Raw genomic sequence first — 18,167 nt, forward strand, 5'->3', positions numbered from 1 at the left:
ATGGCGCGATATAATATCTCCTCAATGACCCTCCCATGAGGTGATGTAATATCACCTCAATGACCCTCCTAAGGTGCAATATAATATCACCTCAATGACCCTCCCATGGCACGATATAATATCACCTCAATGACCCTCCCATGGCGCGATATAATATCACCTCAATGACCCTCCCATGATGTGATGTAATATCTCCTCAATGGCCCTCCCATGGTCTGATATAATATCTCCACAATGACCCACCCATGGTGTGATATAATATCTCCTCAATGGCCCTCCCATGGTGCGATATAATATCTCCTCAATTTCCCTCCCAAGGTGTGATGTAATATCACCTCAATGACCCTCCTAAGGTGCAATATAATATCACCTCAATGACCCTCCCATGATGTGATGTAATATCTCCTCAATGGCCCTCCCATGGTCTGATATAATATCTCCACAATGACCCTCCCATGGTGTGATATAATATCACCTCAATGACCCTCCCATGATGTGATGTAATATCTCCTCAATGGCCCTCCCATGGTCTGATATAATATCTCCACAATGACCCTCCCATGGCGCGATATAATATCTCCTCAATGACCCTCCCATAATGTGATGTAATATCTCCTCAATGGCCCTCCCGTGGTCTGATATAATATTTTCTCAATGACCCCATCCATGGTGTGATATAATATCTCCTCAATGACCCCATCCATGGTGTGATATAATATCTCCTCAATGTCCCCGTCCATGGTGTGATATATCTCCTCAATGACCCCATCCATGGTGTGATATAATATCACCTCAATGACCCCATCCATGGTCTGATATAATATCTCCTCAATGACCCCAACCATGGTGTGATATAATATCACCTCAATGACCCCATCCATGGTGTGATATAATATCTCCTCAATCACCCTTCCATGGTGCGATATAATATCACCTCGATGACCCTCCCATGGTGCGATATAATATCACCTCAATGACCCTCCCATGGTGCGATATAATATCTCCTCGATGGCCCTCTCATGGTGCGATATAATATCACCTCAGTGGCCCTCCCATGGTGCGATACAATATCACCTCAATGACCCTCCCATGGTGCGATATAATATCACCTCAATGACCCTCCCATGGTGCGATATAATATCACCTCAATGACCCTCCCATGGTGCGATATATCACCTCGCTGACCCTCCCATGGTGCCATATAATATCACCTCAATTTCCCTCCCAAGGTGTGATATAATATCACCTCAATGACCGTCCTAGGGTGCAATATAATATCTCCACAATGACCCTCCCATGGTGTGATATAATATCTCCTCAATGACCCTCCCATGGTGCGATATAATATCACCTCGATGACCCTCCCATGGTGCGATATAATATCACCTCGATGACACTCCCATGGTGCGATATAATATCACCTCAATGGCCCTCCCATGGTGCGAAGTAATATCACCTCAATGGCCCTCCCATGGTGCGATATAATATCACCTCAATGACGCTCCCATGGTGCGATATATCACCTCGATGACCCTCCCATGGTGCGATATAATATCACCTCAATGGCCCTCCCATGGTGCGATATAATATCACCTCAATGACCCTCCCATGGTGCGATATAATATCACCTCAATGGCCCTCCCATGGTGCGATATAATATCACCTCAATGGCCCTCCCATGGTGTGATATAATATCACCTCCATGGCCCTCCCATGGTGTGATATAATATCTCCTCAATGGCCCTCCCATGATGTGATGTAATATCTCCTCAATGGCCCTCCCATGGTCTGATATAATATCTCCACAATGACCCTCCCATGGTGTGATATAATATCACCTCAATGACCCTCCCATGATGTGATGTAATATCTCCTCAATGACCCCATCCATGGTGTGATATAATATCTCCTCAATGACCCCATCCATGGTGTGATATAATATCTCCTCAATGTCCCCGTCCATGGTGTGATATAATATCTCCTCAATGACCCCATCCATGGTGTGATATAATATCTCCTCAATGACCCCATCCATGGTGTGATATAATATCACCTCAATGACCCCATCCATGGTGCGATATAATATCACCTCGATGACCCTCCCATGGTGCGATATAATATCACCTCAATGACCCTCCCATGGTGCGATATAATATCTCCTCGATGGCCCTCTCATGGTGCGATATAATATCACCTCAGTGGCCCTCCCATGGGGCGATACAATATCACCTCAATGACCCTCCCATGGTGCGATATAATATCACCTCAATGACCCTCCCATGGTGCGATATAATATCTCCTCGATGGCCCTCTCATGGTGCGATATAATATCACCTCAGTGGCCCTCCCATGGTGCGATACAATATCACCTCAATGACCCTCCCATGGTGCGATATAATATCACCTCAATGACCCTCCCATGGTGCGATATAATATCACCTCAATGACCCTCCCATGGTGCGATATATCACCTCGCTGACCCTCCCATGGTGCCATATAATATCACCTCAATTTCCCTCCCAAGGTGTGATATAATATCACCTCAATGACCGTCCTAGGGTGCAATATAATATCTCCACAATGACCCTCCCATGGTGTGATATAATATCTCCTCAATGACCCTCCCATGGTGCGATATAATATCACCTCGATGACCCTCCCATGGTGCGACATAATATCACCTCGATGACCCTCCCATGGTGCGATATAATATCACCTCAATGGCCCTCCCATGGTGCGATATAATATCACCTCAATGGCCCTCCCATGGTGCGATATAATATCACCTCAATGACCCTCCCATGGTGCGATATAATATCATCTCGATGACCCTCCCATGGTGCGATATAATATCACCTCAATGGCCCTCCCATGGTGCGATATAATATCACCTCAATGGCCCTCCCATGGTGTGATATAATATCACCTCCATGGCCCTCCCATGGTGTGATATAATATCTCCTCAATGGCCCTCCCATGGTGCGATATAATATCTCCTCAATTTCCCTCCCAAGGTGTGATGTAATATCACCTCAATGACCCTCCTAAGGTGCAATATAATATCACCTCAATGACCCTCCCATGGCACGATATAATATCACCTCAATGACCCTCCCATGGCGCGATATAATATCTCCTCAATGACCCTCCCATGAGGTGATGTAATATCTCCTCAATGACCGTCCCATGGTGTGATGTAATATCTCCTCAATGGCCCTCCCATGGTCTGATATAATATCTCCTCAATTTCCCTCCCAAGGTGTGATGTAATATCACCTCAATGACCCTCCTAAGGTGCAATATAATATCACCTCAATGACCCTCCCATGGCGCGATATAATATCACCTCAATGACCCTCCCATGATGTGATGTAATATCTCCTCAATGGCCCTCCCATGGTCTGATATAATATCTCCACAATGACCCACCCATGGTGTGATATAATATCTCCTCAATGTCCCTCCCAAGGTGCAATATAATATCACCTCAATGACCCTCCCATGATGTGATGTAATATCTCCTCAATGGCCCTCCCATGGTCTGATATAATATCTCCACAATGACCCTCCCATGGTGTGATATAATATCACCTCAATGACCCTCCCATGATGTGATGTATTATCTCCTCAATGGCCCTCCCATGGTCTGATATAATATCTCCACAATGACCCTCCCATGGTGTGATGTAATATCACCTCAATGACCCTCCCATGATGTGATGTAATATCTCCTCAATGGCCCTCCCATGGTCTGATATAATATCTCCACAATGACCCTCCCATGGCGCGATATAATATCTCCTCAATGACCCTCCCATGATGTGATGTAATATCTCCTCAATGGCCCTCCCATGGTCTGATATAATATCTTCTCAATGACCCCATCCATGGTGTGATATAATATCTCCTCAATGACCCCATCCATGGTGAGATATAATATCTCCTCAATGACCCAATCCATGGTGTGATATAATATCTCCTCAATCACCCTCCCATGGTGTGATATAATATCACCTCAATGACCCTCCCATGGTGTGATATAATATCACCTCAATGACCCTCCCATGGCACAATATAATATCTCCTCAATGACCCTCCCATGATGTGATGTAATATCTCCTCAATGGCCCTCCCATGGTGTGATATAATATCTCCTCAATGACCCCATCCATGGTGTGATATAATATCACCTCAATGACCCCATCCATGGTGTGATATAATATCTCCTCAATCACCCTCCCATGGCGCGATATAATATCACCTCAATGACCCTCCCATGATGTGATGTAATATCTCCTCAATGGCCCTCCCATGGTCTGATATAATATCTCCACAATGACCCACCCATGGTGTGATATAATATCTCCTCAATTTCCCTCCCATGATGTGATGTAATATCTCCTCAATGGCCCTCCCATGGTCTGATATAATATCTCCACAATGACCCACCCATGGTGTGATATAATATCTCCTCAATTTCCCTCCCAAGGTGCAATATAATATCACCTCAATGACCCTCCCATGATGTGATGTAATATCTCCTCAATGGCCCTCCCATGGTCTGATATAATATCTCCACAATGACCCTCCCATGGTGTGATATAATATCACCTCAATGACCCTCCCATGATGTGATGTAATATCTCCTCAATGGCCCTCCCATGGTCTGATATAATATCTCCACAATGACCCACCCATGGTGTGATATAATATCTTCTCAATGACCCCATCCATGGTGTGATATAATATCACCTCATTGACCCCATCCATGGTGTGATATAATATCTCCTCAATGACCCCATCCATGGTGTGATATAATATCTCCTCAATGACCCTCCCATGGTGTGATATAATATCACCTCAATGACCCTCCCATGGTGTGATATAATATCACCTCAATGACCCTCCCATGGCGCGATATAATATCTCCTCAATGACCCTCCCATGATGTGATATAATATCTCCTCAATCACCCTCCCATGGTGTGATATAATATCACCTCAATGACCCTCCCATGGCACGATATAATATCTCCTCAATGACCCTCCCATGGTGCGATATAATATCACCTCAATGACCCTCCCATGGTGTGATATAATATCACCTCAATGACCCTCCCATGGTGTGATATAATATCACCTCAATGACCCTCCCATGGCGCGATATAATATCTCCTCAATGACCCTCCCATGATGTGATATAATATCTCCTCAATCACCCTCCCATGGTGTGATATAATATCACCTCAATGACCCTCCCATGGCGCGATATAATATCTCCTCAATGACCCTCCCATGGTGCGATATAATATCACCTCAATGACCCTCCCATGGTGTGATATAATATCACCTCAATGACCCTCCCATGGCGCGATATAATATCTCCTCAATGACCCTCCCATGGTGCGATATAATATCACCTCAATGACCCTCCCATGGTGCGATATAATATCACCTCGATGACCCTCCCATGGTGCGATATATCACCTCGATGACCCTCCCATGGTGCCATATAATATCACCTCAATTTCCCTCCCAAGGTGTGATATCATATCACCTCAATGACCGTCCTAGGGTGCAATATAATATCTCCACAATGACCCTCCCATGGTGTGATATAATATCTCCACAATGACCCTCCCATGGTGCCATATAATATCACCTCAATGACCCTCCCAAGGTGTGATATAATATCACCCCAATGACCGTCCTAGGGTGCAATATAATATCTCCACAATAACCCTCCCATGGTGTGATATAATATCACCTCGATGACCCTCCCATGGTGCGATATAATATCACCTCAATGGCCCTCCCATGGTGCGATATAATATCACCTCGATGACCCTCCCATGGTGCGATATAATATCACCTCGATGACCCTCCCATGGTGCGATATAATATCACCTCGATGACCCTCCCATGGTGCGATATAATATCACCTCGATGACCCTCCCATGGTGCGATATAATATCACCTCGATGACCCTCCCATGGTGCAATATAATATCACCTCAATGGCCCTCCCATGGTGCGATATAATATCACCTCGATGACCCTCCCATGGTGCGATATAATATCACCTCAATTACCCTCCCATGGTGCGATATAATATCACCTCAATGTCCCTCCCATGGTGTGATATAATATCTCCTCAATGTCCCTCCCATGGTGTGATATAATATCTCCTCAATGTCCCTCCCATGGTGTGATATAATATCTCCTCAGTGTCCCACCTGTGGTGTAATATAATATCTTCTCATACCCCCTCCTGTGGTTTTATATCATATCTCCTCAACGTACCTCTGATGGTGTGATATAATATCTCCTCATTCTCCCTCCCATGGTTTGATATAATATCTCTTCAACATCCCTCACATGGTGTGATATAATATCTCCTCATTCTCCCTCCCATGGTGTGATATAATATCTCTTCAACATCTCTCACATGGTGTGATATAATATCACCTCGATGACCCTCCCATGGTGCGATATAATATCACCTCGATGACCCTCCCATGGTGCGATATATCACCTCGATGACCCTCCCATGGTGCCATATAATATCACCTCAATTTCCCTCCCATGGTGCGATATAATATCACCTCGATGACCCTCCCATGGTGCAATATAATATCTCCTCATTCTCCCTCCCATGGTGTGATATAATATCTCTTCAACATCTCTCACATGGTGTGATATAATATCACCTCGATGACCCTCCCATGGTGCGATATAAATTCACCTCGATGACCCTCCCATGGTGCGATATAATATCACCTCGATGGCCCTCCCATGGTGCGATATAATATCACCTCAATGGCTCTCCCATGGTGCGATATAATATCACCTCAATGGCCCTCCCATGGTGCGATATAATATCACCTCAATGGCCCTCCCATGGTGCGATATAATATCACCTCAATGACCCTCCCATGGTGCGATATAATATCACCTCAATGGCCCTCCCATGGTGCGATATCATATCACCTCAATGGCCCTCCCATGGTGCGATATAATATCACCTCAATGGCTCTCCCATGGTGCGATATAATATCACCTCAATGGCCCTCCCATGGTGCGATATAATATCACCTCAATGGCCCTCCCATGGTGCAATATAATATCACCTCAATGGCCCTCCCATGGTGCGATATAATATCACCTCAATGGCCCTCCCATGGTGCGATATAATATCACCTCGATGACCCTCCCATGTTGCGATATAAATTCACCTCGATGACCCTCCCATGGTGCGATATAATATCACCTCGATGGCCCTCCCATGGTGCGATATAATATCACCTCAATGGCCCTCCCATGGTGCGATATAATATCACCTCAATGGCTCTCCCATGGTGCGATATAATATCACCTCAATGGCCCTCCCATGGTGCGATATAATATCACCTCAATGGCCCTCCCATGGTGCGATATAATATCACCTCAATGACCCTCCCATGGTGCGATATAATATCACTTCGATGACCCTCCCATGGTGTGATATAATATCACCTCCATGGCCCTACCTTGGTGCGATATAATATCACTTCGATGACCCTCCCATGGTGCGATATAATATCACTTCGATGACCCTCCCATGGTGTGATATAATATCACCTCCATGGCCCTACCTTGGTGCGATATAAATTCACCTCGATGACCCTCCCATGGTGCGATATAATATCACCTCAATGACCCTCCCATGGTGCGATATAATATCACCTCGATGACCCTCCCATGGTGCGATATAATATCTCCTCGATGACCCTCCCATGGTGCGATATAATATCACCTCGATGACCCTCCCATGGTGCGATATAATATCACCTCAATGACCCTCCCATGGTGCGATATAATATCACCTCAATGGCCCTCCCATGGTGCGATATAATATCACCTCGATGACCCTCCCATGGTGTGATATAATATCACCTCCATGGCCCTACCTTGGTGCGATATAATATCACCTCGATGACCCTCCCATGGTGCGATATAATATCACCTCGATGACCCTCCCATGGTGTGATATAATATCACCTCAATGGCCCTCCCATGGTGCGATATAATATCACCTCGATGACCCTCCCATGGTGTGATATAATATCACCTCGATGACCCTCCCATGGTGCGATATAATATCACCTCAAATGGCCCTCCCATGGTGCGATATAATATCACCTCGATGACCCTCCCATGGTGTGATATAATATCACCTCCATGGCCCTACCTTGGTGCGATATAATATCACCTCGATGACCCTCCCATGGTGTGATATAATATCACCTCCATGGCCCTCCCATGGTGCGATATAATATCACCTCGATGACCCTCCCATGGTGTGATATAATATCACCTCCATGGCCCTACCTTGGTGCGATATAATATCACCTCGATGTCCCTCCCATGGTGCGATATAATATCACCTCAATGGCCCTCCCATGGTGCGATATAATATCACCTCGATGACCCTCCCATGGTGCGATATAATATCTCCTCGATGACCCTCCCATGGTGCGATATAATATCTCCTCGATGACCCTCCCATGGTGCGATATAATATCTCCTCGATGACCCTCCCATGGTGTGATATAATATCACCTCGATGACCCTCGCATGGTGCGATATAATATCACCTCGATGACCCTCCCATGGTGCGATATAATATCTCCTCGATGACCCTCCCAAGGTGTGATATGATATCACCTCGATGACCCTCCCATGGTGCGATATAATATCACCTCGATGGCTCTCCCATGGTGCAATATAATATCACCTCGATGACCCTCCCATGGTGCGATATAATATCACCTCGATGACCCTCCCATGGTGCGATATAATATCTCCTCAGTGTCCCACCTGTGGTGTAATATAATATCTTATCATACCCCCTCCTGTGGTTTTACATCATATCTCCTCAACGTACCTCTGATGGTGTGATATAATATCTCCTCATTCTCCCTCCCATGGTGTGATATAATATCTCCTCAATGTCCCTCCCCTGGTGTGATATAATATCTCCTCAATGTCCCTCCCATGGTGTGATATAATATCTCCTCATTCTCCCTCCCATGGTGTGATATAATATCTCTTCAACATCCCTCACATGGTGTGATATAATATCTCTTCAACATCCCTCACATGGTGTGATATAATATCTCTTCAACATCCCTCACATGTTGTGATATAATATCTCCTCATTCTCCCTCCCATGGTGCGATATAATATCACCTCAATGACCCTCCCATGGTGCGATATAATATCACCTCGATGACCCTCCCATGGTGCGATATAATATCACCTCGATGACCCTCCCATGGTGCGATATAATATCACCTCGATGACCCTCCCATGGTGCGATATAATATCACCTCGATGACCCTCCCATGGTGCGATATAATATCACCTCGATGACCCTCCCATGGTGCGATATAATATCACCTCAATGGCCCTCCCATGGTGCGATATAATATCACCTCGATGACCCTCCCATGGTGCGATATATCACCTCGATGACCCTCCCATGGTGCCATATAATATCACCTCGATGACCCTCCCATGGTGCGATATAATATCACCTCGATGACCCTCCCATGGTGCGATATAATATCACCTCGATGACCCTCCCATGGTGCGATATAATATCACCTCGATGACCCTACCATGGTGCGATATAATATCACCTCGATGACCCTCCCATGGTGCGATATAATATCACCTCAATGGCCCTCCCATGGTGCGATATAATATCACCTCGATGACCCTCCCATGGTGCGATATAATATCACCTCGATGACCCTCCCATGGTGCGATATAATATCACCTCGATGACCCTCCCATGGTGCGATATAATATCACCTCGATGACCCTCCCATGGTGCGATATAATATCACCTCGATGACCCTCCCATGGTGCGATATAATATCACCTCGATGACCCTCCCATGGTGCGATACAATATCACCTCGATGACCCTCCCATGGTGTGATATAATATCTCCTCAATGACCGTCCTAGGGTGCAATATAATATCTCCACAATGACCCTCCCATGGTGTGATATAATATCTCCACAATGACCCTCCCATGGTGTGATATAATATCTCCTCAATGACCCTCCCATGGTGCGATATAATATCACCTCAATGGCACTCCCATGGTGTGATATAATATCTCCTCAATGACCCTCCCATGGTGTGATATAATATCACCTCGATGACCCTCCCATGGTGCGATATAATATCACCTCAATGGCCCTCCCATGGTGCGATATATCACCTCAATTTCCCTCCCAAGGTGTGATATAATATCACCTCGATGACCCTCCCATGGTGCGATATCATATCACCTCGATGACCCTCCCATGGTGCGATATAATATCTCCACAATGACCCTCCCATGGTGCGATATAATATCTCCTCAATGTCCCTCCCATGGTGTGATATAATATCTCCTCAATGTCCCTCCCATGGTGTGATATAATATCTCCTCAACGTCCCTCCCATGGTGTGATATAATATCTCCTCAATGTCCCTCCCATGGTGTGATATAATATCACCTCGATGACCCTCCCATGGTGCGATATAATATCTCCTCAATGTCCCTCCCCTGGTGCGATATAATATCTCCTCAATGTCCCTCCCATGGTGTGATATAATATCTCCTCAATGTCCCTCCCATGGTGTGATATAATATCTCCTCAATGTCCCTCCCATGGTGTGATATAATATCTCCTCAGTGTCCCTCCCATGGTGTGATATAATATCTCCTCAGTGTCCCACCCATGGTGTGATATAATATCTCCTCAATGTCCCTCCCATGGTGTGATATAATATCTCCTCAATGTCCCTCCCATGGTGTGATATAATATCTCCTCAATGTCCCTCCCATGGTGTGATATAATATCTCCTCAATGTCCCTCCCATGGTGTGATATAATATCTCCTCAGTGTCCCACCCATGGTGTGATATAATGTCTCCTCAATGTCCCTCCCATGGTGTGATATAATATCTCCTCAATGTCCCTCCCATGGTGTGATATAATATCTCCTCAGTGTCCCACCCATGGTGTGATATAATATCTCCTCAATGTCCCTCCCATGGTGTGATATAATATCTCCTCAATGTCCCTCCCATGGTGTGATATAATATCTCCTCAATGTCCCTCCCATGGTGTGATATAATATCTCCTCAGTGTCCCACCTGTGGTGTAATATAATATCTTCTCATACCCCCTCCTGTGGTTTTATATCATATCTCTTCAACATCCCTCACATGGTGTGATATAATATCTCCTCATTCTCCCTCCCATGGTGTTTACTGCTTTTAAGACTAGAATTGAGACTTGTGATTTATTTCTTTACCTGTACCAAATTCCACCAGATGCTCAGTGAACAGTTCTTCCTGCTCAGCTACCTGGACTGTTTGGAGCCAGACTGATCCTTGGGCTCTCCTGTGCTTGCACCATGCCACCATCACCAAACCTAGGTTAACACTATGTGCATTCAGAGATGGGTAAAGACTTCCCAGATTTGGCCATACTGGCACTGTGGACACACACCTGATGAATGGATATTTCTTTTCCACCAGCAGTAGAACTGGCAAGGAGTCAGGACCTTCAGGGACTGAAAGGAGAGGAGAGAATATCCTTTCTTTCCTGCCTGCAATGGGCACAAAGTGGTTTGATGGTTAATTTGTACATGGGCTTTTTTCCAGATCTCAGATCACCACGGCATTTCATTGAGGAACATCGGCGGGACCTGGTAGAAAGGGTTTCCCTTGTTGAACCTCTGGTGGACATCCTGAGGCAGGGAAGTGTTCTCAACCAGGATGAATGTGAGACAATCCGAGCCGGAGAAACAAGGGGTGAGCTAGCCAGGCGGTTACTGGATGCTGTCATCCATAAAGGAAGGAAAGCTATGGATGTTCTTCGAGAAGCACTGTGGCAACAAGACCCCTACCTTATGCGAGAGCTCGATGAATAATAATTAAATAGCAAGCTAGTCTTTTATACTGAAATGTTTGAGCTATATTGTAAAAATTGCATTCGAAGAGGGCTTTTCAGGACTTCAGGACGTCCCACAACCTTTACAGTCACTCTTGTGATATAGGAAGCACAACAGTCAATTTGCACATAGAAAGGTCCCAAAAACAGCAATGTGATAATGACCCATTAATTTGTTTATAGGCATTGAATGAGGGATAAATATTGGTCAGGACACCAGGGAAAATACTCTCACTCTTCTTCAGTATAGTGCCATGGGCTATTGTATGTCCACCTGTGAGGGTAAACAGGACATTGGTTTAATGTCTCAGCTGAAAGTCAGAACCTCTGACAAAGCAGCACTGACTCAGTAGCACACTCGAACATCAGTCTGGAATACGTGCTCAAGCCTCTGGAGTGGAGGCTCAAACCTGAACCTGCCAAGTAAGAGGCAAGTGTTCTATCAACTGAGCCACGGCTTAACCTCAATACCTTTTAAAGGGTGTTTGTCATAACAATTTAATAATAAAATATTAATAGAAAGAGCTCATTTGTTCTTGGTTGCACTATTCTATTCATTAAATAAATTACCAAAAAGACAAGATGACATCCCAGGGCAATGTCACATGCAATGTGGCCCTGGGAGCAGCAAAACTCAGTATGGGGCTCTTGGGCTGGGTTCTGATATAGCCCTGTAAATGGTTCAAATGGATCTGATGCTGCTACAGTGGCTGACAGGCTCCTGATTCTTCTGTCGGTCGAGGAGTGGGCTGGAATTGGCACCATGCCAAGAGGCAGTGACCCCATCCAGGCCCACTTGGGCCACACCCCTTGCATCCTGTCCCCACATCTGCTTAGGAACAGACCTCTGTAAAGCAACCAGGTTGGTGAGCCCTACTTAAGACCTCACTCCATCCAATTCTTTGGCCTATTGAAGTTGGACAGCAGATCTGCTGTATGTTAGACCTCAAGGTTTCCATACTAGCGATGCTGCCACTGTGCAACCTTTGTACTTGTACTGTAACTGGAGAGGTGCTTATGCCCACAATGTCCACAGTGGGCTCTCATGCTGCTGAGTTAGGTGGTTCAGTGGATAGCTGTTTTTGTCAGAAGGTTGTTAGTTCAAGTCCAGTTCCAGAGACATGAGTGCTACTCCAGTTAATGACTGAGGGAATGTTGTGCTGTCTTTTGGATGAGACATTAAACTGTGACCCTGTCTGCTCTCATAGGTGGATATTAAAGATGCCATGGTACTGTTTCGAAGAGCAGCAGGAGAGCTCCTCCTAATATCCTGTCCAATGTTTATTCCGCAACTACTATCACAAAAACGCAGATTATTTGGTCATTACCGCCTTCCTGTATGTGGGAGCTTGCTGTGTTTCCTACATTACAACAGTGACCACACTTCATAAGTACTCATTGCCTGTAAAGTGCTTTGAAATGTCCTGAGGATGCTTCTATTGAAACATACGAGATAAAATAGAAGTTACAAAACCAACCCAGGAAGATGTCCCTGGATCTTCCAGGAACTTGAACAGAATTTCCCTGGTATTCCCACATGGGTTCCCCTGCTGTAACTTCTGCAGAGGTTTATGATGTAAATGGCTATTTTACCCCATTTCTGCTGCTCTCTTCTGCCCCGCTCTCCATGAAGGCTTGGGAATACACCCCTGTGTATTGTTTCAAATGTAATTGCAGTACAGATTCTCTACCATTAGATGTCAGCATACATGCTTTATTTAAAACCAGCAATCTGCTGGAGAGCAGTCACCTTCATTAAAACTGTGAAACCACACCAGTGATGTGTAGCTGCAGATATAAGTGGTCAACAGCTCCGCAGTCACCCAGCAGCCCAGCTGGACCATTGACCTTTGGTTGTGTGGCTGTATTGGGCAGCTAGCATTTTATCAACTGTGGCTCAGTAATACCACTGTCACCCGTGGGTTCAAGTCCCACGCCAGAGGCATGAGCACATAATCCAGGCTGACACTTGATTGCAGGATTGAGGGAGTGCTGCACTGTCAGACATACCATCTTTCAGATGAGACATTAAACCTAACTCATGTCTGCCCTTGCAGGTGGAGGTAAAATCTCCCATCTATATGTTGGAAAAGAAGGAAGCCATTCAGTCTATCCTACTTATAGCTAATTTGTATCGTAACTCCATTGACTTACCTTGGTTCTGTAAACCTTATCTAACGAAAACCTAGTTCTAATTTTAAGGTTATGTTCTCTTGTTTTGGACTCCTACACTTGAGGAAATGGTTTCTGTCTATCCACTGTATCAAATCCTTTAAACACCTCAATTAGATCATCCCTTAATCTATATTTAAGGGAATACTCGCCTAATCTATGCAACCTGTTCTCACATTTTAACCCTTTTAGCCTCCGTATCATTCTGGTGAATCTGAGCTGCACCCCCTTCAAGGCCAATATCCTGAGGAACAGTACCTACCTGAACTGAATGCAGCTCCAGATGGCATTTTACCAGAATTTTATACAACTGTAATTTAAGTTCCACCCCTGTGTATTCCAGCCCTCTTGAGATAAAGGCCAACATCCCATTAGCCTTTTAATTAAAATATTCTGATCTAAAATTAAATGTTATATTAAATTCAATGTGGATCAATCACACCTCTCCACATTAAACAACAACAACTTGCATTTATATAACAGTTTTAAAACAGTAAAACATCCCAAGGCACTCACAGGAGCCACATAAGGCGATATTAGGGCAGGTGACCAAAAGCTTGGCCCAAGAGGTAGGTTTTATGGAGCATCTTAAAGGAGCGAAGAGAGGGGGAAAGGTTTAGGGAGGCAATTCCAGAGGAGCGTAGAGGTCTTAGAGGATTGCAGGGCTGGAGGAGGTTACAGACATAGGGAGGGGTGGGACCATGGAGGGATTTGAAAACAAGGATGAAAATGTTAAAATTGAGGCTTTGCCAGACTGAAGCCAATGTAGGTCCAGAGGCACTAACTCCATTCCAAATTAGATTACCTGTCCTTTATAGAATCCATCTACTTTTCAGTTGATTGATTCCAATGAAATCAGGCAGGGTCTATAATGGGTGGGTTAATCCACCAGCTTATCTCCCAGTCAGTGAAGACATAAATCTACTGCTCGAATTCAAAGTTGGATCTCCGAATTGCGAGTTCAATGTTGTAACTACTAAATATTCCAGCAGAGGGAGCAAAAGAGCAACTCATCATGTATATGATGGAGGTAACTGGACTGTATCAAATGGAGGAATTTATCTTTCAATTTTATTTACGGCCAATGCAAATATTCAGACAAATATTCTGTTAAGATCATTCTTTTAAGATTCCTTTATTAGTCTGTGCATAGGCATGTAGTTATTAAACAGACGCAACCCATATTTAATTACATCCAAAAACAGCAAATATCTGTGCTGCATTAGACCCCAAACATACCTTTTCAAACACTCAGACTCCATGTAAAGTAACAATGGAACACGAATAATAGGTGTCTAGTTGTAAAGAAAATTATATTTGAGCACAGATAGCTTCACTACCCTGGCTCTTGTCATCAGATAAATCTTGTTTTCTCCTGAGCATCCACTGTTGTTTTAATTCATGGTTTTATAGAATTAGAATTAGAACATAGAACATTACAGCGCAGTACAGGCCCTTCGGCCCTCGATGTTGCGCTGACCTGTGAAACCATCTGACCTACACTATTCCATTTTCATCCATATGTCTATCCAATGACCACTTAAATGCCCTTAAAGTTGGCGAGTCTACTACTGTTGCAGGCAGGGCGTTCCATGCCCCTACTACTCTCTGAGTAAAGAAACTACCTCTGACATCTGTCCTATATCTATCACCCCTCAACTTAAAGCTATGTCCCCTCGTGTTTGCCATCACCATCCGAGGAAAAAGACTCTCACTATCCACCCTATCTAACCCTCTGATTATCTTATATGTCTCTATTAAGTCACCTCTCCCCCTCCTTCTGTCTAACAAAAACAACCTCAAGTCCCTCAGCCTTTCCTCGTAAGACCTTCCCTCCATACCAGGCAACATCCTAGTAAATCTCCTCTGCACCCTTTCCATAGCTTCCACATCCTTCCTATAATGTGGTGACCAGAACTGCACGCAATACTCCAGGTGCGGTCTCACCAGAGTCTTGTACAGCTGCAGCATGACCTCGTGGCTCCGAAACTCGATCCCCCTACTAATAAAAGCTAACACACCATATGCCTTCTTAACAGCCCTATTAACCTGGGTAACCTGGGATGCTGCTTTAACATCTCACACTGAAGAATGCCTGCAGAGTCTCATCGACAGTTTTGCGTCTGCCTGCAATGAATTTGGCCTAACCATCAGCCTCAAGAAAACGAACATCATGGGGCAGGATGTCAGAAATGCTCCATCCATCAATATTGGCGACCACGCTCTGGAAGTGGTTCAAGAGTTCACCTACCTAGGCTCAACTATCACCAGTAACCTGTCTCTAGATGCAGAAATCAACAAGCGCATGGGTAAGGCTTCCACTGCTATGTTCAGACTGGCCAAGAGAGTGTGGGAAAATGGCGCACTGACACGGAACACAAAAGTCCGAGTGTATCAGGCCTGTGTCCTCAGTACCTTGCTCTACGGCAGCGAGGCCTGGACAACGTATGCCAGCCAAGAGCGACGTCTCAATTCATTCCATCTTCGCTGCCTTCGGAGAATACTTGGCATCAGGTGGCAGGACTATATCTCCAACACAGAAGTCCTTGAAGCGGCCAACATCCCCAGCTTATACACACTACTGAGTCAGCGGCGCTTGAGATGGCTTGGCCATGTGAGCCGCATGGAAGATGGCAGGATCCCCAAAGACACATTGTACAGCGAGCTCGCCACTGGTATCAGACCCACCGGCCGTCCATGTCTCCGTTATAAAGACGTCTGCAAACGCGACATGAAATCGTGTGACATTGATCACAAGTCGTGGGAGTCAGTTGCCAGCATTCGCCAGAGCTGGCGGGCAGCCATAAAGACAGGGCTAAATTGTGGCGAGTCGAAGAGACTTAGTAGTTGGCAGGAAAAAAGACAGAGGCGCAAGGGGAGAGCCACATGTGCAACAGCCCCAACAAACAAATTTCTCTGCAGCACCTGTGGAAGAGCCTGTCACTCCAGAATTGGCCTTTATAGCCACTCCAGGCGCTGCTTCACAAACCACTGACCACCTCCAGGCGCGTATCCATTGTCTCTCGAGATAAGGAGGCCCAAAAGAACCTGGGTAGCAACCTTCAGGGATTTTTGCACCTGGACACCAAGATCTCTCTGTTCATCTACACTACCAAGAATCTTCCCATTAGCCCAGTACTCTGCATTCCTGTTACTCCTTCCAAAGTGAATCACCTCACACTTTTCCGCATTAAACTCCATTTGCCATCTCTCAGCCCAGCTCTGCAGCCTATCTATGTCCCTCTGAACCCTACAACATCCTTCGGCACTATCCACAACTCCACCGACCTTAGTGTCATCCGCAAATTTACTAACCCACCCTTCTACACCCTCTTCCAGGTCATTTATAAAAATGACAAACAGCAGTGGCCCCAAAACAGATCCTTGCGGTACACCACTAGTAACTAAACTCCAGGATGAACATTTGCCATCAACCACCACCCTCTGTCTTCTTTCAGCTAGCCAATTTCTGATCCAAAGCTCGAAATCACCTTCAACTCCATACTTCCATATTTTCTGCAATAGCCTACCATGGGGAACCTTATCAAACGCCTTACTGAAATCCATATACACCACATCCACTGCTTTACCCTCATCCACCTGTTTGGTCACCTTCTCGAAAAACTCAATAAGGTTTGTGAGGCACGACCTACCCTTCACAAAACCGTGCTGACTATCGCTAATGAACTTATTCTTTTCAAGATGATTATAAATCCTGTCTCTTATAACCTTTTCCAACATTTTACCCACAACCGAAGTAAGGCTCACAGGTCTATAATTACCAGGGCTGTCTCTACTCCCCTTCTTGAACAAGGGGACAACATTTGCTATCCTCCAGTCTTCCGGCACTATTCCTGTCGACAATGACGACATAAAGATCAAGGACAAAGGCTCTGCAATCTCCTCCCTAGCTTCCCAGAGAATCCTAGGATAAATCCCATCTGGCCCAGGGGACTTATCTATTTTCACACTTTCCAAAATTGATAACACCTCCTCC

General features: G+C 45.2%; 1 protein-coding gene across 1 annotated transcript in view; it reads left to right on the forward strand.

Annotated features, from left to right (window-relative positions):
* Positions 1 to 16,371, forward strand: part of LOC137375775 (apoptosis-associated speck-like protein containing a CARD) — a 99,909-nt gene extending 83,538 nt beyond the window's left edge. The window contains exon 3 of the mRNA XM_068043182.1: positions 11,710 to 16,371. Coding sequence (XP_067899283.1) covers positions 11,710 to 11,978 — 269 coding nt within the window. The 3' untranslated portion in view covers positions 11,979 to 16,371. The remainder of the gene's footprint in view (positions 1 to 11,709) is intronic.
* Positions 16,372 to 18,167: the final 1,796 nt, after the last annotated feature.

Source organism: Heterodontus francisci, chromosome 12, assembly GCF_036365525.1.
Source record: "Heterodontus francisci isolate sHetFra1 chromosome 12, sHetFra1.hap1, whole genome shotgun sequence".
In the NCBI taxonomy this organism is placed as follows: Eukaryota; Metazoa; Chordata; class Chondrichthyes; order Heterodontiformes; family Heterodontidae; genus Heterodontus; species Heterodontus francisci.